General features: G+C 47.3%; 1 protein-coding gene across 3 annotated transcripts in view; it reads right to left on the bottom strand.

Annotated features, from left to right (window-relative positions):
- The window catches only part of GMDS (GDP-mannose 4,6-dehydratase), a 485,716-nt gene extending 463,451 nt beyond the window's left edge, over positions 1–22,265 (bottom strand). The window contains exon 1 of one of the 3 annotated variants that reach the window (XM_027128223.1): positions 22,027–22,265. In XM_027128223.1, coding sequence (XP_026984024.1) covers positions 22,027–22,128 — 102 coding nt within the window. In that variant the 5' untranslated portion in view covers positions 22,129–22,265. The remainder of the gene's footprint in view (positions 1–22,026) is intronic. The other 2 variants (XM_027128225.1, XM_027128224.1) reach the window with 2 other exon arrangements.
- Positions 22,266–22,628: the final 363 nt, after the last annotated feature.

Below are 22,628 nucleotides of genomic sequence, written 5' to 3' on the forward strand. Positions count from 1 at the left end.
GGGACCCGAGGCTCAGGAAGCTTTCTGCCTTCCATTTTCTTCATTCGTAAAACGAGAATAACAATACAGACCCACCTGTCTGGAAAAGCAGCTTTGGGAATTAAATGAGAGTCTGATGTGAACTCACTTTGAAAAGAGAGCAGATAAGATACAAATTTATTTTGTCATAAAGGTACAGGAAATAATTCTATTATTGGGGGGTGGGGGGCACAGGTAAACAACACAATGAAACCACGCAGGCCTGGAAGGGCAGAAGCACCACCAAACGAGCAGGCCTAGGGCGCAGCTGGTCGCAGTGCCACCAAGGAGGCCATCGGAGGCCACCAGCCAGGGGCTGCGTCCCAGTGCACCCAGAGCCGCAGGAGCATGCCCGTCCCACGGGGACGCGGGAGGACAGGCAGCGAGGGGTTGCAGAGGCGGCCAGAGGAAGGGGTGGCAGGCCGGTTCGGGGAGATGCAGGCGGAGCTGCGGGGCGTGGGAGCTGCAGGCCCGGCTCGCAGCACGAGGCACATGCGCCACCGCCGAGCCACCGGTGAGGGCAGCGGGACCCGCCCTCGGAGGCAGAAGGACAGAGCCACCACTACCCAGGGGCTTCTGGTCGAATGAAACCTTCGGTACAACAACGTGGCCGACACGTATGCAGCCCCTATCACGTGCAAAGCACCGCACCAGCTGCCCGAGCAAGGGGCGCCGGGGCGCTCCGGCCACTGCGGGCGTTCAACGAGATCAACGGTTTAGCAGCACAGCAGCAGCAGAGTAAACGCAGCAAAGACTGTTCATGTTTTACTTAAAGACTTTCAAAATTAAAAGAAACCTGCCCTTGAGCTCCTTGGAAAAATAACTGATTCCAGATTCGGAGCAGAAAAACACATGGATTGCCCTGTCCCCTTAGAGAGCAACGGAAGCCGAGACCACCAAGGCTGCACCAGAGGCTGCAGAGGCCGAATGCAAAGGCTCCCCAGGCCACAGATGAGGCCACGGGAGCATCAGCAAGGCACAGGGACTGGAATACACAGAGAATATTTAATTCCGTGAGTTCATAAAGATCCAAAAAGAAGTTGGTCATTAGAGAATGGTATGGAGGAACGCACTAAAAACTGATACAGAGAAAGAACTGATTATTTGTTTTGCCTTTCCTATATCTCAGGGTAACCAAATATTTGCAAGCTTCTCTTTTTAGAGGGATTTCAGCTAATCAGTGAAGAAGGAATTACAGAATCCAATTATCACCACTTCGCAACCGCTAATAAAATAATGGATCTTGATGATGACCCTCAATGGCTGCTGACACTACAAGAAAAACAAGGCCGTACACGCCTCCTAACAGGAGTACACAAGACCAGGTGTGAGTTACTCTTGCCCTCACCCACCCCCAAACCAAGACTGAACTTGATCGAGCCTTTAACCCTAAACACCAAATCATAGGAAGTGCCAGGAATGAAAGAAAGAGCACCCCGGAATGAACCAGCCGAAGTCAAACTACGGAAACAGGACACAGAAAACAGCCCGGTATCTTCAACCAAGAGATGTGACAGAGAGACAGAGACAGACAGAGAGAGAGACACAGACAGTGAAAGACAGACACAGAGGCAGAGAGAGACAGAGACATTGAGAGAGAGAGACAGAGACAGAGGGGAGAAGGGAGAGAAAGATGGGGGGGAAAGCAACAAGGAGGCGAGAAGGGAGGAAAGGAGGGAAGTGGTTTAAGGAGGAGATTCTAAGAGTTAAGAGACATCAGCACGGACCTTATTAGGACCCTGGGGCAAACAAACAAGTTACTAAAAACAATTATGAGACAACTGGGGACATCTGAATACCAACAAATATCTGATTATATTAATTATCATTAAGTTATTAAATACAATAATGTCAATATAGTTATTTTGTAAGAGGACCATTTACAGATAAATACTATACTAAATACGGCTGTAATAATGTGCCCAGAATTTACTGTTAAAATTTTGGGAGGGGGGGTCATGGAAAAATATAGAGCTACACCTGAAATAAATTTTGCTGCAAGCTAATAATTGTTGTATGTAAGTGGCAGGTATGTAGAGGCCCATTCTGCTATGATTTCTACTCTAGTATATCTTTGAAAATTTCCTTAATGAAAAGTTTAAATTAACAAATAAAATTGCCTTAAATCATTTTCAGGATAAGGCAGAATATAAATGAAAACATTAAGTATTGGGGATTAAATTTTTTAAAAAAGAGGAAAATATATACCACTTTAAAGGACTCATATCATGAAATAATTTTAATTTCTAATTTTATAGTATTTAAGGTTCGGAAATATGCGCCTAAGGTTAAACTCTGTGAAGTGAATAAGCGCCAATCTCATTTTGTAATTCCTAGATTTATGATAAATTAAATGCGAACATTTTTAGAGAAGCTTGCTCTCCATTGGCTCAAGTTCATAGGAAACCGACTGTGACTTAGAGGAAGACGCACGTGCTCCAGGAGCCCCGCAGGGCTGTGTGTGTGCGCGCGTGTGTGAGCGTATAAGTATACATGTGCACGCACTTACCGCACTCATGCTTTTCTGCGGAGAAACATACAGGCTTTAGTCAAAACAGTCCGTAATCCAAGATGAGTTAATAAACGAAAACCCCAAAGAACCCTGCCTCACTTAGACGCGCTACTGTCAGTCCTCCTACGTGGGAGCGTTGTTTCCGAGGACGAACGGGGTCACTGAGGCCAGGCGCGCCCCTCCACATGGCACTGCATACGCGTTCGCAGGGCACACCTCGACCTCCCGCCAGCAGCTGCCCCTGCCTGGCGGGACCCCACCCACTCGGTCCTCCTCAAAGAACCTGAACTCGGCCCTCCCCTGCTGGGGGCCTCCTCTCACCGCGCCCCTGGGCCCAAGCCCAGCATTTACCACCTGGCACTGTGCGCAGGGGCCCACGGGGCGCCCTGCCCCGCGCACCCCGACGGGGGCCCAGGGCCAGCCCAGGGAGGTGGGCTGCGGCTGCCGCTCCCAGGCCTCAGTGGCACCTGGGGGGCAGTTCAGCGGGAGGGAGGGCCGAGCACCTGAGCCGTTTCTCTAAGCCTGGGCTGTGACACCTCGGAATCCGCTTAAAACCTCCTGCGCCTCTCTGCGCCCACCGGCGCCCCGCTGCCCCCGCCCTCTGCCTCCTTCCCACCCCGCTTCCGTTCCCACCAGCCACCCTAACCCATCGCTAGGAAGACTGCCCTTCCCCCTGGGCTTCCTCTTCTCTTCTCGCTGGAGGCTTCACTCCCCCCGCCTTACTCTCCTAAGTAAGGAGAGCTGGGGAGCTGTTACACGTGTTTTCCTGTAATACAGGCCTGCAGTATATTTTTAATATACTGTAATGTTGCTACAATACAATATTTATATAATAAAACGTAATAGCGCATGGTATATAATACAGTATTTTACTATTAGGAGAAGGTTTGTATTTGTGGTTTGTTGTTTAATTTTAAAGGAGATATATAATTTCACCAACTTGCTTTTGAATTAAGTCTTTTACTGGGGTATAAGGTGGGAAAAAGGTCCCCCAACGCTTTGTTATACCCTATGTTTAAACAGTAAACATCAAACGATGCTTATAATAATTTTGTAAATGACTTATAAAGCGATGGTACCCTTGTGAGATTAAAGATGCAAAGATCTTAGCACACAGGGCTTGGCACATGTAAGCCCTGGACATGTTTTTGCTGCTCTTCATAATCCCAGTACTACCTAGATTATAAGTAAAATGTCTCTTGATGTGAGTAGCTGAGTTCAGGGCATTTTGATACAAATAAGTGAGCTCCTTGAGGGCAAGGTGGCTCTTCCTCTTCTCTGACCTTCCCAGCCCCACCAGGACCCTGTGCACACAGCCTGTGGGAGGAACACAGCCTGCGGGGGGAACACTTGCAGGATGAACCCGAGCCGAAGCCCATCAAGAAACAACAGACCTTCTTTGAAAGAAGGAAAGACAAGATGGGCTTTGCTCCAGATGATAAAAAAAAAGCCAGGCAACATTTTAATCAAGTTCATTTAGGCTCTGGAAGTATTCCATCTGTGTCTGAAAGACAAACTGACTGAAAACAGATGCTCTCTGGTTGCAAAGTTGGTGAGAGAGGGCTGGCACTGCTAACAGCCAGCGTTACATGACGCGTGGCCCGTGGGTGTGCCCTGAGGTCACACCTTACCACAGCAGCGCCCTTCTCAGTGGCACAGCAAACACCCCATCCCAAGCCTGATAAGTCATTTTCTCACTCACCCCTTTTTTAAAAACATCTGCAGAGTTGTAACGAAAACCTCAGGGAACAAGAGGAAAAGAAAGCTGAAGGGTCACAAAACATTTATCTGAATACCAAGATGCCCAGAACCCAGCCCCTGGAAATTGGGAGGTCAAAGGAAAGGGATAAAAAACCAAACGAACCCCATCCTTCTGTGCCGCAGACCAACCAAAGTCCCCTCTCCTCCCAGATACAGAGGAAAACCAAAGAATGGAAACATCCGCCCCCAAGAAGTGCAAGACAAAGGCAAAGCAGTTAGATCAGAATCTGGGGAATTACTAAACATTTGCGTTTATACACTGTTTCTTGAATTAAGAAGAGCCTGTCTCTGCCAGAAATTAAGGGACTCATTTTTGCAACATACTTTCACATCCCAGAATGGAAAGCAGGTGCTTACTCTATCCACCTCAGAGAGCACAGGACATTAACATTACCTTAATTTTTATCCTTCCCATCTGATAACGCTTCAATAATCTTAAATATGTACGACTGTAATTTTGGGTACTTAATATATTTTAATGTGTGTACATTTTAAGGTGTTTCAGATTATAACTGCCATACCACTTACTATAAACTATCCTATGGGGCAACAACCCTGCAATTAAGGGTTAATTATCTTCATTCGATAGATTAAGAAACCGAGGTCCCCAGAGGGGACCTGTTGCGGGTCTCAAAGTCCCAAAACCAGACCCAGAGCCTCCCAGGGGCCCCTCTAAGCTGGGTGAAGGCCCTGCCTCTACCCGGCTCTCGTTCGCGCAGCCCATCCTGGCCGGTCAGGCTGCTCTGTGTGAGTGGTGAATCATCACTAGCCCTCAGACTTTCCGGTTTGCATCCGGATCAGTGTGTTTGCTATAGACCAACACTGATGATCAATATCGCAGCAAAAAGGAAGCAGAAAAGCACCTGTAATTACACACTAAGCTAGGGATCAGAAGGGGATGATTGCAAAGCACTAACAGAGTAGAATAAGGAAATGCTTAAAGGGTGAAAGGAGAGGGGTGGATTCAGGCCAGTGCCAGCTTCCATCTGGACCAAGACCTGCAAACATCCTTAATGCCCCTTCCAGGGCTATTTAAATAAGAATCCACTACTTGCTTTCTCAACTCTCCTAATGCACAATTACCACCCACAAAAGTCCTGCCCCTACAGCTCTGCCATTTGGGCAGGTGAACTCTGTCCCCATGATAAGCTGCTCCCACCCCAAGCCCTAAGGCCTCACCTGAAGAACTGGGGGAAAAGTGCGTGTGTGCAGGGGGAGGGGGTAGACGACTGTAAAAAAGAAAGAGATGGGGGGAAGGAGAAAACTACGAGGAGGGAGAGAGAAAATAAATAATCATGCAAGGGACCATTTCTAAAAGATGACACCCGGCCAGGCTAGCAGCCAAGATCTCCACCCTGTGCTCATCTGACTTTCCAACACTTCACCACGTCTCCATGAAACCAAGTTTCAAGAGGAGGAAATCCACTGAGAAACCCAGAGAGCCCTGCCCTCAGCCAGGTGGGACCCTCCACCGTCATCCTCCTAGGACGCGGAGCGATCCCAGGGCTCACCCTGTTCTGCACACTCACCAACCACATGCTTGTCTTTTCTCGGGACTGGCCTCGGGTGCAGAATCCTGCTTCTTGGGTAGAAATAACAGAAAACCTGTGAAGTGAGAGTCTCCTCTACAGAGAGGCCCAGGGTGCAGTCCACAAACTCTGTAAGTATACGTCAGAGCTACAGCACACCAGAGAGATCAGGACCACCACCAGCCAGATCTAAGAGTTAGATTTACATACAATAATTGTGCGTAAGAATAAAAGTGCAACCAAATCCTGGCATTGCTATGTGTTATAATTAAATTGAAATATTAATAAATCAAGTTAATGAAGTGCTTTCGTAGAGTATACCATTAAAAAAAGTTAACTGAAAAACAGACCAAGAGCAACAGTCCCAAGAACAAAGGTATCAAAACCTCCCTACAGGACGAGCACTGGCGGAACATGAGTGTCTGAAATTGCAGTCTTCGACAAACATTACAGGAGTTTTTCTTTAAAGTGTTTGCATTTAACATGTCAAAACTAATGAACTCTGATCCTATTTGCATTTATTCCCCTAAATTACATAATCTCACTCAAAATAGAAAACCAATACAAACAACATGTGAACCAAAATATACAAGCAGACGTCTGTGACGACTGTAACAGAGGCCAAGGAGGTGCCGCGTGGGTCATGTGATGTGGAATCTTGAAGATGGAGTTTCCTCACCCTTGAAATCCAAGGTATGCTCCACAGCCTCCTACAGGCCCTCATACTCAATCCGTCCTTGCTAACTCCCACACATTCAGAAGCTTTCAGAACAATTCCAGAGACACCGTAAGAGCCTATCCCACCCTAGGCAGTAACATTTGCTGAAAGGCAGTGAAGCGAATCAGAAACAGACAAAACAGTAAATAATAATAATAATGCTGCCGATGATTGGTTCTGACTGGTATAATTATGGTGGTGGGTTTTTTTCCCCTAATACTTTATACCTTCTTAAACTTTCCAATTTTTCTATAGTAAGCCTGTATCACGACTTTTAAAAGTTGGGAAAGTGTTAAGGAAAAGAATAGCTTCATCTTCAAGTCACTACCGCAATCTGCTTTAATGGGCGGTTCTCTGCTCAAGCTCGCTCTTGAATCACTGGGATCATTTCTACAAACAGCCAAATGTAAGTCCCACCCGAAGCCCAGCAAACTGAATATGGAAGAGCCAAGACTTTTTCAAGCTCCCCACGTGACTCTATGTGCCACCAACGTCGAGAGCTGCCCACGCTTTATAGACAGTTCCTACTTCAGCCTGAAATCAAAGGTCAAAACACCAAAAAGAAAAACAGAGTATTCTTTTGGAATGAGCCCCAAATCTAGAGAAATCACTGATTCCAGTGAGAATGTCAGTAATTCCTAGAGAGTGAGCAGGAGAAAAGAAACCTCAGCAGGAACTGCCGAGATGCGTGCAGTGAGTGAGGTGACAGGTGAAACCCAGTGCAGCTGAAGGACTGGGTGGACTGAAGGACTGGGTGAACAGGCCAGGGCTGTTTCCTTGGGATTCTAGAATAAAGGGCAGTTCTGCACAGGTGCACCTCGGGTCGCAGGGGTGTCTGGATCTCAGTGGCCACGCCAGCAAGTGAGGACAAGGTGGGGCCAGATCCCTCGGGGCTCAGCCACATACATGCACGGCTGCCCAGAGATCACCTACAGTTCCCCAAGCACAGGCTCGCACACCTGTTCCCACCTGCCCGGTTCTGGTGCCCACGCCATCCGTCCTACAGGGAAAGCCAGGCACCAGCCCACGAGCCCCTCTGCTCCCCAACTCGGGGCCCAGGCCACCTGGAGACTCCTCTGAAGAGCCTGGCAAGTGGCGAATTCCCCAAGTCCTTCCCAAGCCCAAGCGATGGTGGACGTCATCCACAATGGTCAACATCCTCCTCAAGTCCAGTTTCCATTATACCAGCTGGAAACTCCAAGCTAGGAAAGCAAAGGGAGACGTCCAAATCCTCACTCCATACGTGTATTCACCCCTGTTCCGGAAAGCATATTTAAAGAGAAGAAAATCAGCCCATACAGGAGAAGTGGGCTGTGTGGTTCAAAAAGCCCAGCAGGAATGTCAGGTTTCCTGGACCCAATCCTAAGCCTCTACTAAGCGCAGTGCCCCATACAGAGGGTCTTCTAAGACCTCCAGCTTGGCTCCCAATCAATGGCCTTGTCTCCACGAAACAATTCCTTCTAAAACACACCCTTGTTTTTAGGAATTAAACCCAAAATTCCTATAATAACAGTCTGGCAATAGTAAAAACTTTTGGTTATGCTTAAATAGCTTAAAATCTATATGCTCAAACATTAGTAAAGATTAAAAGACAACTCAATGGAAAGAAAATACTGTATAAGCTGAAATAATCCAAAACTTCCTAAATTAGTCAAAATAGCAAAATGGATGAGGGGGTGAAATGAAAAACCACTACAGTCCACAAAACAGCTGAAAGAAAAAAAAAACAAGAATAGAAACAGTTCAGTATTTGTTCTAACTTCTATGTCTCCTTTCCAAGGTTTATATTTAAATGCAGAAAAGCAAAACTCTCCGAAAAATCCATTATTTTTATCACCTCTCCTCAAAAACAACCCCCCCCCCAAATCTTCCTATTTCACCCTTGAGAAATTCACTTAATACCCGCTGCCCACATACCCGGGGGGTTGACCAACCTCACAAAACCAGGTCAAAACCACTCAGAAGCTCCCCAAACTTGATTTCAGTTTCAGGTTCCCAAGTTAAACTTGAAACAACACAGCAGTAATTTGCATATTCCTTCCAAGCACACTCAAAGGACAGCCCCAGGACCAGAGCTGTCAGGATGAACTGGGATCCTGGCTCTACGGGCTGCTGCTGGTCTTCTCTGGGAGGTGGGAGTCTGCCCAGAGCACCAAAGAACATGGCAAAAAATGAAATTTCAAACCACCAGCTCACTAATGCTCACCAGGCACCTTTCATGGGGCTCAGTATTTGGTGGGCACAGTATTCTACGGACAGTAACTCCACACTCTTTCCGACGCCCCTGGTTTCCAGTGTTCAGCCTGCTCTAGGGCATATAGTCATGGGAGGTATCTTACCCTGGGGTCCAGAAAACATGGTCATCGCAGGCCAGGAGACTTATATTTGAGTCCTGAGAATCAGACAAGTGAATAACTTTTTTTTAATAAAACAATTTTCAATGGTGTCCCAAACGTAGTCAATAGACCAAGGCCGATCCGTGACACATTTGTAACCCATTCCTTTACAAAATGAGAAAAATGGACACACTAAAGTAGGCCACACAGCCAAGAGTGTGTAATGTGGCGACTGCTCTTTATTCTGACGACACACCCTTGTTACATTTTGGTGGTACTGGTAGCAGATAGGAATTTGCTACTCTGAAGGCTCTTACTTTCAAGATAAAAGCTTGGCCACCGTGTATCATTCTCGAGTTTTTAACAGTCTGTGAAATCTGGGACCTGCTGATCTTCAGGACTCCTCCTCGCTCATCCCCCTAGACCCAAAACAGGGCCCGGCAAGAGCATCTTCTCCTCATTCCCAGCGGAATTCCGAAACATCAAACCGCAACACTGCTTCTCAGCACTTCTCACTGCGAAAGGCACTTACACCACGGGAATCGAATCACAACAACCCCACTGACTGTCCTGCTCGTGTACACTCTCGTGTGGATGACCACAGCATGCATTTACACTGCTCAAGCGGCTTGGACACTCTCTGAGCCGTTTCTGCACGTGCTATGCAAGGTCAGGGCTCAGACCCGTCATCCACTGCTGCAGAACCCTGTTACCACACACTCGGCAGCTTCAATCTCCCCACACTGACTAGCACACATTTTCTATGCATCTGGAGCCTGGCGTGCTTAGCCAGGTCATCTCTAGGTTACAAGCCAGGTGTCAAGTCTCATCCAACGCCTGAGTGGATCTAAGGGTTCACTCCATTTGTCGACGGAATTCAATCACGGTGGCTCTAGGACCAAAGGCCTTACCGTCCTGCTGGCTGTCACCCAGAGACCACCCTAGCTCCTAGGTGCCATCCACAGTTCCCTGCCAACAAGGCCACTTGCCTCCTCAAAGCCAACAACGGAGGAGTCTGTGGAGTTTTTATTTTTTTGTATTTTTGGTGTTGACTTGCAATATTATATTAGTTTCAGGTGTCCAACATAGTAATTTGATATTTTTACAGATTATACTCTAGACGAAGTTATTATAAAGTACTGGCTATATTCCCTGTGCTATACATTACATCCTTGTAACTTATTAATTTTATACCTAGTAGTCTGTACCTCTTAACCTCCTTCACCTATTCTGCCCCTACCCCCACCCCTCTCCCCTCTGATCACCACTAATCTGTTCTCCGTATCTGTGAGTCTGTCTCTGCTGTTTTCACTTACATGTGGAATCTAAAAAATAAGCAAACAAACAATTAAAACAGGAGAACTCTGTATTTATATAACAATAATGATGGTGATGATAGAACAGCTTTTTTATTAGGAACAAATTGGCATAAATTCAATTGGCTATTAAAGTGCCTACCACAGAGCTCGGTGTTAAATAAATATTTGTTGAAATGATCCATTAATGCTCCTCATTAGATGAGGTTCCTTGAAAACAGGGACAATGGGTGTTCTCCATAATACCAAAGGAAGGAATATATTGCTTACCAGCAGAAGGCATGCAAAAATATTTGCAGGATAACTTAAAATGTGCAAAGAATTCCAAGATGAAGGAAATGAATGAGGGCTGGAATGTGAAGGAAACTAGAATCTGAAGACAAATACATGTGAACAGGCCAAAGCAAGAGAGAATTCCCAGTAAGTGCAAAGTGGGAACAAGCATATCATCTGCCTACCAGTCTCTCTTTGCTGCTGTAACAAATTTCCATAAATGTAACAAATGACCATAAACCACAGTGGCTTAAAACAGCCCCCGTTCCCTACCTCCCAATTCAGCAGATCGAAGTCTGAAATCTGCCTTGTCAGTCAGCCTCCGTTGCTTTCTGGAGGCTCCAGGGAGGATCCCATGGCCTCTCCCAGCTTTCGGAAACCACCCGTGCCGCTTGGCTGTGGCCCCTTCTGTCTACAAAGCCAGCCCTGGCCGGCTGAACCTTCCTCACAAGGCTGGCTTTTCTGACACCTCTGTCTCCCTCCTCCCCACTGAAGGACCTCCACGATGCCAGATCCCACAGGTAAGCCAGGATCATCTCTCATCTCAAGATCCTGATTTTAACCACATCTGCAAAGTCCCTTTTGCCACGAGACGTAACACAGTCACAGGTTCCAGGGACGAGGATGGGGACACCTTGGGGTGGGAGCGTTACTCTGCCTGCATAGGCTGTTTATGAAACAGTAAAGAAAAACACCAGCCTGGAGTAAAACACTGGTGAGGGAATGCAGAAGAAAGCTAAATTGAATTAACCCTAGCAGACTGTGAGATCTGGAAGAAGGAACAAAAGCTCGGCATTACTGTGCTGACAGCCGCCAGCGCCGAGACTCAGGTCACTGCATCACTCTGGGTGCTGGTCATCTCTAAAATGAAACAACCCCTGCCCTGCCTGCATCCCAGAATACCATGTAGAACAATGGAAATGCTTTGAGAACTACAAATTAATACACAAATGTAAGATATTATGGCTAATATCACAGTGAAGCAAAGTCACACATCAGCAGTGTGGGATCGTAAACCACACTGCTTCATCCCAAAAGCCCTTTGATCTTGTTGAGCAGCGTCCTGAGGCTTGAATTACCTAGAAAAAAGCATTCCTTGAGTGCAAAAATCAGACTCTGCTTAACAAAATATTCACGTTGCTAGAATATATTCTTGCAATAACATCAAAACTCATAAAAATCTAAGATAATAAATATAAAGAAAGAAAGAAAGCGGGGAGAATTGAAGTATAACTGAAGTAACCTGGTTAACTTCAATCATGAAACTAAAGGGGAAAATGTTAGTTTTAATACCAGGAGGCAGGTACCACAGCACATTCCGGGCGGCGGGCAAGCAGAGCAGAATACAGCGCTTCCCCATCCACAGCTGCGTCCAGGCCTAGACGGGACACTGTGTGGCCGGGATCTCTCACCTGCATTTCAAGCTGACATTTTAAATGGCTTACAGGTTATTAGACTTGAATGTCATGCTCTCACCTCACGCTCAAGAGGAACAGAACTGAATTCACTCCCTTCCCCAGACCACTGCTGTTCCTTCCCAGGGACAGCATTTCTGGCCATGGTGATACCAGCCAGCCAGCCCAGCCAGCCTCCAAAATCAAAACAACCTCGGGATCTCCAACTCTTCCCTTCCTCCCCAGCCAGCCCCGTACCTAACTTATCACAAAGTCCCGTTGTCCCTTTGATTCTCTTTCCTTCTCCACAACCAACGTCGTCTGCATCTACATCCTTATAATCTACCACATCTTCCTGGCTCTCCTACTCAAATTCACTCTGTGCGCCTGCACCACGCTGCCCTCTCCTCTCACTCTCCCCCATGCTGGGGAACGTACCACACATAAGTCATGTATTATACGTGATAAATATAAGCACCAGAATTTCATAAGCAGCGTGTGTCAGGCACCACACTAGGCATTATTAAAATCATCCTATCTAATCTGCACATCACCTTGTGATGTGGGTATAATTAACTGCATTTTAAAGAAAAGGGAATTAGGGTTCAAGATTATTAAGTAACTCCCGGAAGGACGTTTTTTAAAGCAGGATTTGGGCCCAGGTTGCAGACTCACCCGAGGCTGGGCTCCACTCATGCCCCTGTTTATTTAATCAAACCCACACCCCTCAACCTGCTCTTCCAAGCCTCCCGGGACTTGCACGTCTGGACTTTGAATATACTATTTGCCATACTCCGTCCCCACGCCGCCCTCTGCAGGGAGCCCAGGCCCTCGCCGCCCTCCTCTCCCAATCTGCCCATGCTTTGAGGCCAGCCCACGGAGCCTCCCAACCGCACTAGTCCCCACCGCCCCCTTTCCCTGATACTGGCTGCAAAGCCACTCCTCCTTACACTGACGGCCACAGGCGCACCCTCACCTCAGCACCTACACGTCTGCTTCCTTCCCTACCTACTCTGAGTCCTGTACCATGTCTTACACTCTGCACTTTACACGCTGGGGATACTACAGGGAACAAAACATTTAAAAGTATATGCTGGTTCAAATAATTGTACACCTAATATTCTAGTACAAAACAAAATTATCTGATTTTAACCTCTTATGTCTCTGTCTACAATACTGGCTCAAAAATTAGTTATCAAACCCTAAAACAAATATCAATTATCTGGCTGACACTAACTCACCATTAGTTACTATATTGGGAGTATTCTGTTAAACTCAAATTTGATCAGCCAAAAAGAAAAATTTGACCTGCCCCCTACGTTATGTCATCACACAATGACAGTTCATAAATGCTTCCTCACTTGGTCTATGATTCCCCGGCGCATACATAAATATATCTGATCAAATAACTGGCAAGGTCTCCAAAAGGAATAAATGTTAAAGGCTGGAAATACAGCTTTTGAGATAGAAAAGTGAGAATGAAAATAGGAACATCCTTCACGAAATACTAGACTATGAGGATTTCTACATCAAAAAGAAGAAAAAAGGAGCATACAGGGGATCCTTCAGCAGCTCAGCTTCCTACAGAAAGGCCTCACGGCTAACCCTTTTAATACAATGGCATTCATAACCAGAAACATCCAAGCTAAGTGATGCTCAATAAATCTGCTGAATTAATGATACTGAAATAATGCTGAAATAATGATATGCATCATTTTTATTTAAGGGAAGATCTCCTTGTGATTCAGTGACTCTCTTATTATTATCATAGCAATTAGTATGCTGTAAAATTACCTGTCAAATTACTTGTCCCCCTGGACTATCAGCTCCTTGAGAACAACATCATATCCATCTTGCTGGTGGCTATATGCCTAGCACCTAACTCAACCCAGAATAAATCTCAGCAGATATTTACTGAATGAATAGACCCTCCACTATTAAACACTAAGCTCAAAATACAGATTCTTATATTTTTTAATATTTCAATCCAAAAAATAAATAACAGGAATTTTAAATCCTTCCTCACCAAAAAACCACTTCATTTGGTAAAACCTACCCGGGCAGACAGCTCAGAATTCCTGCTTTAACCTTATAAATTCTAGCGAAATACAACTCATATGTGAATTTCTTCCCAGTTTACACACTTAATTATAAATTCACTACAGTTAACAGTCACTGGTTTTACTTTTTTTTTAATTCTCCTATTGGCCTTAGCTTTGAAACTGATATTAAATGACTGCACTGCTTAAATACAAGACTTTTTTGCACACAATAAGCTATAATTAGTGTTCAATCCTAAAGTTATAGCACACTCTACTCTGAACAGACTTTAGAGATCGCCAGGTGATCCCTTCGTATTATGGATTAAGAAAAAATTAAGGCTATACAATTAACTGGTGTTAAAACCCGGCCTCTGACTCTCAGGTCCACGCTCTTTCCTCAGTTAATCAATTAATTATGTGTAATGTAAAGACATAAAAAAAAGTTTCACCGCATAACAGTCTTTGACCAAAGCAGGACAGGACTGAAGACATCCTTCTCATTCCCAGTTATGCCAAACCTTTCCTCCTGGACCGCAAATCACAGTAAGGAGGATTAGAGTCCAGTCCACTGCCCACAATCCTCTCACACGGGAAGATAAGACCGGCCCCCAGATCTGCTTTGCACTGTAAGACACACCAGACGTCAAATCTGTTTATAGCCTGTGGCTGATTCCAAATCCCAGGGAACTTTCCGCCCTAGGCGATAGATGCCCCCCACGGAGCAAGGCTGACTTTGGCGCCCTCCACATTCAATGTCCTTTCCCTGTATTGGAGTACTCTCACTATCCGGTTAGCTCTGTGAAGAGAGGTCCATTCTAGGCATGGGGCAAATGCCCTATTCCATGCCAGACTTCTTTTCTATTCGGTAGGAATAACTCTTCCAACCTGGCAGCAAAGGTAAATACCCTGCCCAAATCGATGCAGCTCCTAAGTAGCTAAGCAGTAACTGAAACCCACACTGGCCAAGAAATCCAACTCCTCTTCCACTTGTCCCAAGACAGAGTCCCAGCATTTAGGGAGTTCACAAGATAAGTCATCAACGAATTAATTAACGGTGTGACCTAAATGACAGCAAAGAAAATAAAATAAGGGGCATATAACATAGTGATTAATACAGCCTTATTTTACTACTATAATCCATATCTTTCCACGACTGCAAAAACAAACAAAAAAACTCTTGAATATGCTTTATTTTTCAAATTTGACACACCATCTATTTACCTCTCCTTAGAATTTATTTGTTAATTCTAGCAATAAATTTGATAGAAAATAAAATTACTGGGATTTACATTTCACCTCTGACTTTGCAAACAAGGACGGGAGTGACCTTTGGGCTATCTGTTTAACCTCTGCGTTCCTCAGGGGTGACAAGAAAACTGCCTCAAAGGAGGGCTCCCTTGCTCCAGAAAGGAAACAGGTGTAAAGCCCGCTAAGCGGTGCCTGGCAGAGTGAATGCTCAACACACCTTAATTACTGTCATCCACCCATCATCACCACCCAGAACATGAGTGTCACAGGAGGCTCATTTTTGTCTGTTCTGTTCACTGTCGTATCCCCAGTGCCTGACACATCGTTGGCACTCAAACATCCGTCGACCGAATTAATCATGAGCACTAGTACTTCTATCACTAAGTACAGGATGATCTGCCCCCAAATGTAATTGCCTCCAAGAGAAAAGATTAATTAAGGAAAAAGCAACAACAACAAAAAAACACCAAATTGCTACTGGAAATTTTGGGGATATGAAATAGAGAACCACCCCTCAGCCCGAATGCAAGGCTTACTGAAAGAGAGAAGAGAGGAGGGTCCTCTCAAGTCAGGGAAGCATCTCTTCAGATTAAACTACCACCTGGAGAAAAGGCAAGTCCAAAGTACCCGTTAAGGGCACTCTGCAGGCCAAAAGATGTTCCAGCTTACATGACGGCGTCCAAGAGTCTAGAACAGGAGACTTCTTAGTCTCCTCAGGAATCTGGGCCTTGACAGCAAGGACAAACCCCACTCTGCAGAGAGGAAAGAAGCACAGCAAGTGAACCCGGAGCTGTAACTCCGGTCCACATGCAGGTGGAGAAGGGCCCTCGCCCGCCTCCCTCCACCACCCGGAGACCTGGCTGTCCCTGTGCACGTTGGGCCACGGGCAAGCTCTGCCGCCACAGGCTCCAACCAGACCGCCCTCACCCAAGCTGCAGCCCTGGCCCGCTTCTGAGGGCCCACGAAGTGGCTGCTGGCTCTTGACCCTCCACCGGGAGGCCTGTGGGCAGGGAAGCCACTCTGCTCCCCCATCTCCATTTCTTACCGTAAAACCCTCAGAGAACTGGGAAGAAGCCACCAGGGGTCTTCAGCAGGCTTCAGAGAGCAGCCCTCCACCCCCCTTCCCCCCCTCACCCCAGACTTCTCCTAGACACACAGGCTAGTAATGTTAATATCACCTAAACAGCATGGTAAAGCACTAATCAAAAAGCAGCCTTTAAAAACAACCTGCTTCTCAAGAGCAGTGAACTTGTACAGTTTGTCAACAATCTGGCCAACAGAGCTAGTCTGACTTGACACAGGAGAGAAGGTCCTGAGAAAAGACTGGTGCAAGAGGTTCTCAGGCAAGTCTGAAGTTCTCCAAATCTCAGTTTCCTTGCTCGGTATAGGGAGGACAGTAAAAATACCTACCACCCACAGTTAAATGAGATTATTTATATAAAATGCTGGGCACACTGCCTGGCACACAGCAAGCATTCTATCAATGTCAGTAAATTTTTTCTGTGCCCCCCCCCCAAATAATTATCTACCAAGTGTCCAGAATCCTGGTTAAAGGCAAACATTTTGCCTCACTCCTTAAGCCTGATTCTTTACATGGAATCACAGCCAAATAATCCCAGTTTAGTGAAAACCTCTAGCAAAAGTTGAGGAAAGGCTGCTTCAAAGGACAGGCAAGTTGAGAACTCCACACCTCAAAGAAAGCCGTTCAAGATCACAAGGACAATTAGCAGTTCTTCTAGTTCATCTCAGCGATCAGGTGGTAACTAATAAAACTCCCCTCGATTTCAGCCCTGGAGTCCCAAAGCCCCACATGGAGACAGAAGCACTGGGCTTCCGCGCGTAACGGGGAGACAGGCCATGCTCAAGAAGTCTGCAGGCTCCGGAGGCAACTCTAGCTCGGGACAGCATACGCCTCCAATGAAGGGAGTGTCCGAGTTCTCTAAGGAATGGCCTAACGTGAACCACCTTCTCTAGTCCCTGTATTTTATTAATTTTCCTTTGTAAATTAAATACTAAAGACTCCTATTTAATTGCCTCTCAATCTTTTCGAACTGCAAATATTTTATCAAAATAAGATGTTAAATGTTATAAAACAACATAAAGTCACCTCTTCCTTAAATACTGAAATAGATTTGATTGCTTTCCAGGTGTAATTTATTATTATTCAACTTTACAGAACACCATGCTCCACATTTCACTACCATAGACTCCTTCACCCCAATTTTTCTGGCTCAAAGAAGCCCCTCTGCCGTTGTCCGTGAAGGACAGTGTTGATCAGTCCTAGCCCCCATGCTAACCGGCTGTGTGACCTGGGGAATCACACCTTCTCAGCCTCCCCTCCTCCTCCACACGATGATGGTTATTTAACTCCAGTACGAAGATCTCAACGCACACGACAACGGAATATTTTTTTTAATTCAATGGTTAACATGAGTACAAAAACGGTAGGAAATCTGTCATACAAAACTGGATATGTTACTTTTTTTCCCTGAAATGGGTATTTTCTAAATCCTTTAAATCTGAAGTTACAACAAATCATTTTATCTCCTAAATTGCAACTATGTTGGGTATATACTGTCCAATTCCCGCACAGTACCCTGAAATGCCTTGCTTCTACCCAACCAACAACTGCATTCTGTTCTCATTTCTACTGACTTCTACAACTTCCAGGCAACTATTCTGCAAGATAATAAACATCAGCAAGTAAAGACTTAATTATGAAATATTTTGAGTACCTAACCTTTACCAGTTATGCTAGATATAGGGGATAAGTGATTAAGACACTTGTTTCCTAAACCCAAGGAGTCACAATCTGTAAAGACAGAGCACTGTGCCATCACTCCCATCCCTCTCCCAGGCAGACATCACTAATCTATCATGGGCCTCTCCCTTGAACTGGACATAGCTTTGGCTCCGCGATTCCATGTAGCCATTACCAATGGCTATTTTAGTAGACTTCATCACATTTCACTAAATCTCCATCTACACAAATGATGATTCTGATGCCGATACTAGAATGCAGAAATTTGCGGGACACCAAATATGGATTAGAAAGTAAAACCAGAAGAAGTAATATCCCCGTCATCTATTATGATCCCATTGAAGCATTATTTAGAAGGGATAAGGAAAACTGTGGAAAGAATGGTACTTCCTGCCAATTCTCAATTACCATTTTCCAGCATCTTAAATTAATTCTTAAAGGAAGAAGATAAAGCCTGTGAGAGCCACCTAAGTCTAGAGAATCTGGGTATCTGTTTTAAACATGCTCTCTTTAAAGGCTATGGTCGTCTGATGGCAGCTAGAACATGCTCAAAAGAAAATAATTAAATTAGTGAAAATAAAAAATAAGGCCATAAAAATAAAATTCTGAAACAAAATATTACGGCTTAAATAATCTGCCTGACAGCTCAAAGGGTCCATCTCTTTCCTCTACGCAAGACTTGGTAAAAATGTGTTGTCTGCCAACAGCAGACAAGTTAACTCCTCTTGACCAGGACTAACTTTCCAACCATTTAAAGATAAATGCTTTGCCTTCCATGTGTCATGGCGCAGAACTCTGGACTTGGTGTTTGCTTAGATGTCCGACCACATCTAAAGTGCTTCCTAAGGAAAACCTAGGCTACTTGCAGGTGTGGAGGACCTCAACGTGTCAGTTCTTCCATATTTAAAACACCAATATTAATTTCGTACCAAGGACACCTGACAAGGTAATCTACAGTTCCAACTTGCCTATGCTCCTGGCAGAGACTAGCTTGACATAACAGATATCAGAAAGGGAAAAATCCACAAACGCTGACCATTCAGTTCTCTGAAGTCTCCACCTACCGAGAAATGTGCCCCCACAGTCCGTCGGGGTAGCAAGAGCGTCCTGAGGAGATGACTCTATCGAGCTCATTGTGCATCAATGAGCTCTGTGTCCCCCTGAGAGTTCAGTGCTAACAAAGTTCCACGTGCCCACCCACTCTGCCTCGACGGTCAGGAAGCTCAAAGCTGAATTTCATGCCCACCTGGCAGCCGTCCTTAGTGCTGGGGACACTACTCCATCTTTCTACAGCCTTCACTGCAGACTCCTATTTTTTTCATTCTTCTTAGGATGGTCCAACGCTGTGTTTTTTTATTGAAGCCACCTCAGAATCTTTTTGGAAATAAGCAAGGGGTACAAAATGTATTAAATTCTCTTTCCTCCCATTATTACTGTATTTGGTCCTCATGGCCCCCCAAACTCTCCCCTCTCTACACTCCTGTACACGCTGTTCTCCCCAAACACAGCCCCTGCTACTGCCAGCATTCAGTGAGGTTGGATGAACCAGGCATGTGGCGCCTAACGTATTTGTAAAATACGGACTTTGACATGTGCATTAAGTCCCTCAAAAACTGTGAGATCCTGGAGGGCAGAGAGTACAGCTTACGTAGGCTCTGGCTCCCAGCAGCCACAAAGCAAGCCTTGCACCCTGCAGACACACAGTAGAGACAAGTTCTGTTCATGGGAAGAGTAAGTCAACATTTTGGAAGCCCACTAGGTGAAGCCACACGGGAGGTAGTAAGCTCAAAGGAAGGTTTCTACCCTAAAGGAGTTAACAAACCAAAGAACTAAGCTATGTAAACTATCTATGTAGCCAACATGGATTGCACATCTGTAAATACAAAGAATTGCAAAGCCTGGAATGATTGCATTTGGCTGGGGCTTTTAGCTGAGTTAAAAGGAGTAAGACTTGTGAGGGCATTCAGGTGCAAAATAATGACCCCACGGAGGTACAAGGCAGCAATATTCAGGGACCAGCAATAACATTTCCCTGGTGTAGCAAAGAGCAAGCATAATTAGACCATGAGGTGAGGCCTGGGGATGGCTGGCGGAGGGCCTTGAAGCGGCAATGCAGAGCACAGCCTGGTTTTCTTCAAGGTGATTTAATAAGGTAAAAAAACTCCGGGAATGATTCACAACTACTGTCAGGAAGAGACAGGAGGAAGAAAGCTGGAGTGACTGCTGGCAGTGAGCACTAGAGATGCAAAGCAGACAGGCACCCTGGCCACCTGCACACACTCTCAAGGGCGAACGTGGGACAACCCATGCAAGAGCCCATCTTAGCACAAAGGCCACGACAGCCCTAAGGGCCAGAGCAGCGGTTTCAACCTCACCTTGAATCTGAGACTTCTTCTTAGAGTAAAACAATCCCTCTCTCTCCCCTACTCCCTGTCTCTGTCTCTGTCTCTGTCTCTCTCTCTCTCTCTCTCTCTCTCTCTCTCTCACACACACACACACACACAGGGCTGTAACTTAACGTGGGTGGCTTACCACAGAGGCAGTATAACAAAATGGCTTAGAGCAACTCTTGGGTTCAGATCTCAGCCCTGACACTCATGAGGTGTGCGCCCTCAGGGAACATACTTAACCTTACTTACTAAGCCAGGTGTAAAATAGGGACAAAAACTGTACCTGCCTCTTACATAGGAATATATAAAATGTTCAGCAGGGTGAGTAGCTCAACAAGCTCTCACCCAACACGACTAAGAAACTGGACAGCAGGTATGGCTCTCCAGACGCTTTGCATTAACCTCACAGCACTCCGAGACCCACGGCGGGAGTCACTGTCCTGGGAGATAAATGCGAAGCAGAGCAGTAAACTCCACCAGCAGGGATTTACGTGGCAACCAGAGTTCAGCACTGTGCCAGGGACTGCAGAAGCCAGCACAACACCCAACAGATGAGGGGACAATGCACAGGGTGGGGTTGGAGGGAAGTGGGAGATACTGGTGCAGAGGTTAGAAGGAGCCTGACCCTCAAGCAGGGGTTTTAAGGTGGAAATGAAGTGGGGAGCCAGAACTGTCTGGCCAGGGAGTAGCTCAGGAAGACGGCCTGGAGGAGGCCACTCAGCACCTACCCGACCACTGTACTCTGGCTCTAAATAAGGCTTCCCTTCTAACCTGCATGGATTCACGCTGCTGCCACTTCCGTAGGCATAAGCCATACCAACAGAGTTACACGAACAGCTTAACTAATTTCTCCATAATATTGAAAGTGTGCAGGCCCTTGACTGACTTTGAGGGTTCTCTTACTCAGCCTCAGATCCCTGTCCCTCCCCACCACCCCTCCCACCAGTTTTCAAACCGGGGTTTACTGTAATTACCTTAAACACAGCACGATGCATGAGTAACTAGGAAGTAATCAGATATCCAGCAGTTACAACTGTCTAACGCCCTTTGACTGTACGCCTAGACAGTTTCTACCTCTTTTCTCCTGCCAGAGAGTCTGACAGCAGTGTGAATCCCAACTGGACACTTCCTAGCGCTTTGACCGCGGGCTTCGGTTTCCCCATCTGTGAAGTGGAGAACATAAGAGCACCGCCTCAAAGAGCAGCTGGGAAAACTAAATGAGGTCCTATCAGCCAAGCGACGGCGCGTAATAAGCACAGCCTGCGTGCGCATCAGGTCACCTTTATTCACCCCATCACTTCCTGAGCACCGGGTGTCGGCATCGCCACCGCCCGGGGGGGACCCGAGAGGCCCGGCCCCGGCGCCTCCCGCCGCTCGTGGGCCGGGCTCCGGACACTCCTGAGGGTCTGCGGCAGGGAGGGGACCCGGCCCGAGCCCGGACCAGCCTGCCCCACGTCCAGGTGCGGCCGCGGTCTTGGAAGTTCCTGCGAGGTGGGCTTTTAACGTGTAAGAAAACACAAAACAGGAAAACATTTCCTGGTCTGTGACTGCACAGCACCGCTCCCTCTTACTTCCTCCGCGACCTGGGACCCGGGCGAGGGGATCGGGCAGCAAGGGAGCCCCGCACGCGGGCACCGGCCTCCCCGCGGCCCGAGCTCCCGGCGCCCCCGCGGCCGTCCCACCGGCGCCCCGAGCGCACACGTGCCCGCGGCCCCTGCCCCCGCTCACCTGGCCCGTGATGCCCGTGATGAGCGCCACCTTCCTGGGCTTGCCAGTCTCGCCGTCCCCGGAGCCGCGGGCGCTGGGGCAGCGCGCCGCTGCCTGAGCCATGTCCGCGCGCGCTGAAGAGAGGCGCCGACCGACGGGGGTGTGCCGCAGGAGCCTCCTCGCCGGCTACAAGGACCAGCCCCGCGCCGCCCGCCGCCGCACTCTGACAGGGCCGCCTGGGAGGCCGGCGGGGCGGGCCGGGGGCGGGGCGGCCGGACTGTGGCCTGGCGGGCGCAGCGTCAGTCGCATCACCGCGCGACGCACCGCCGCGCCGGCGGCAGGCCCCGCCCTCCCCGCCGACAGCCTCCCAGCCAGAGCAGGCCCCGCCCACTGCCGGCAGCGCGAGAGCCAGGCGGGGCGGGGCTTGTAGGCGGTGCCTGCGCCTGAAGGGCGGGGCGTCGGGCGCGCCTGCGCGGGCTTATCCAGATCCTCAGGAGAGGGTGGGATGCCGGGTCTTTGCTCCAGGCATGCTGCTTGCAAGGGCTAGCAGTGGACGGGGCGGGCCGTCGGCGGCCTGACTTCACCATCTCACGCTGCACGTCCTCCCCTCCACCCTCCTGAAT

The sequence above is a fragment of the Aethalodelphis obliquidens genome, unplaced genomic scaffold (genome assembly GCF_003676395.1).
Source record: "Aethalodelphis obliquidens isolate GAN/ISIS:26980383/991018 unplaced genomic scaffold, ASM367639v1 scaffold34, whole genome shotgun sequence".
NCBI classification, from domain to species: domain Eukaryota; kingdom Metazoa; phylum Chordata; class Mammalia; order Artiodactyla; family Delphinidae; genus Aethalodelphis; species Aethalodelphis obliquidens.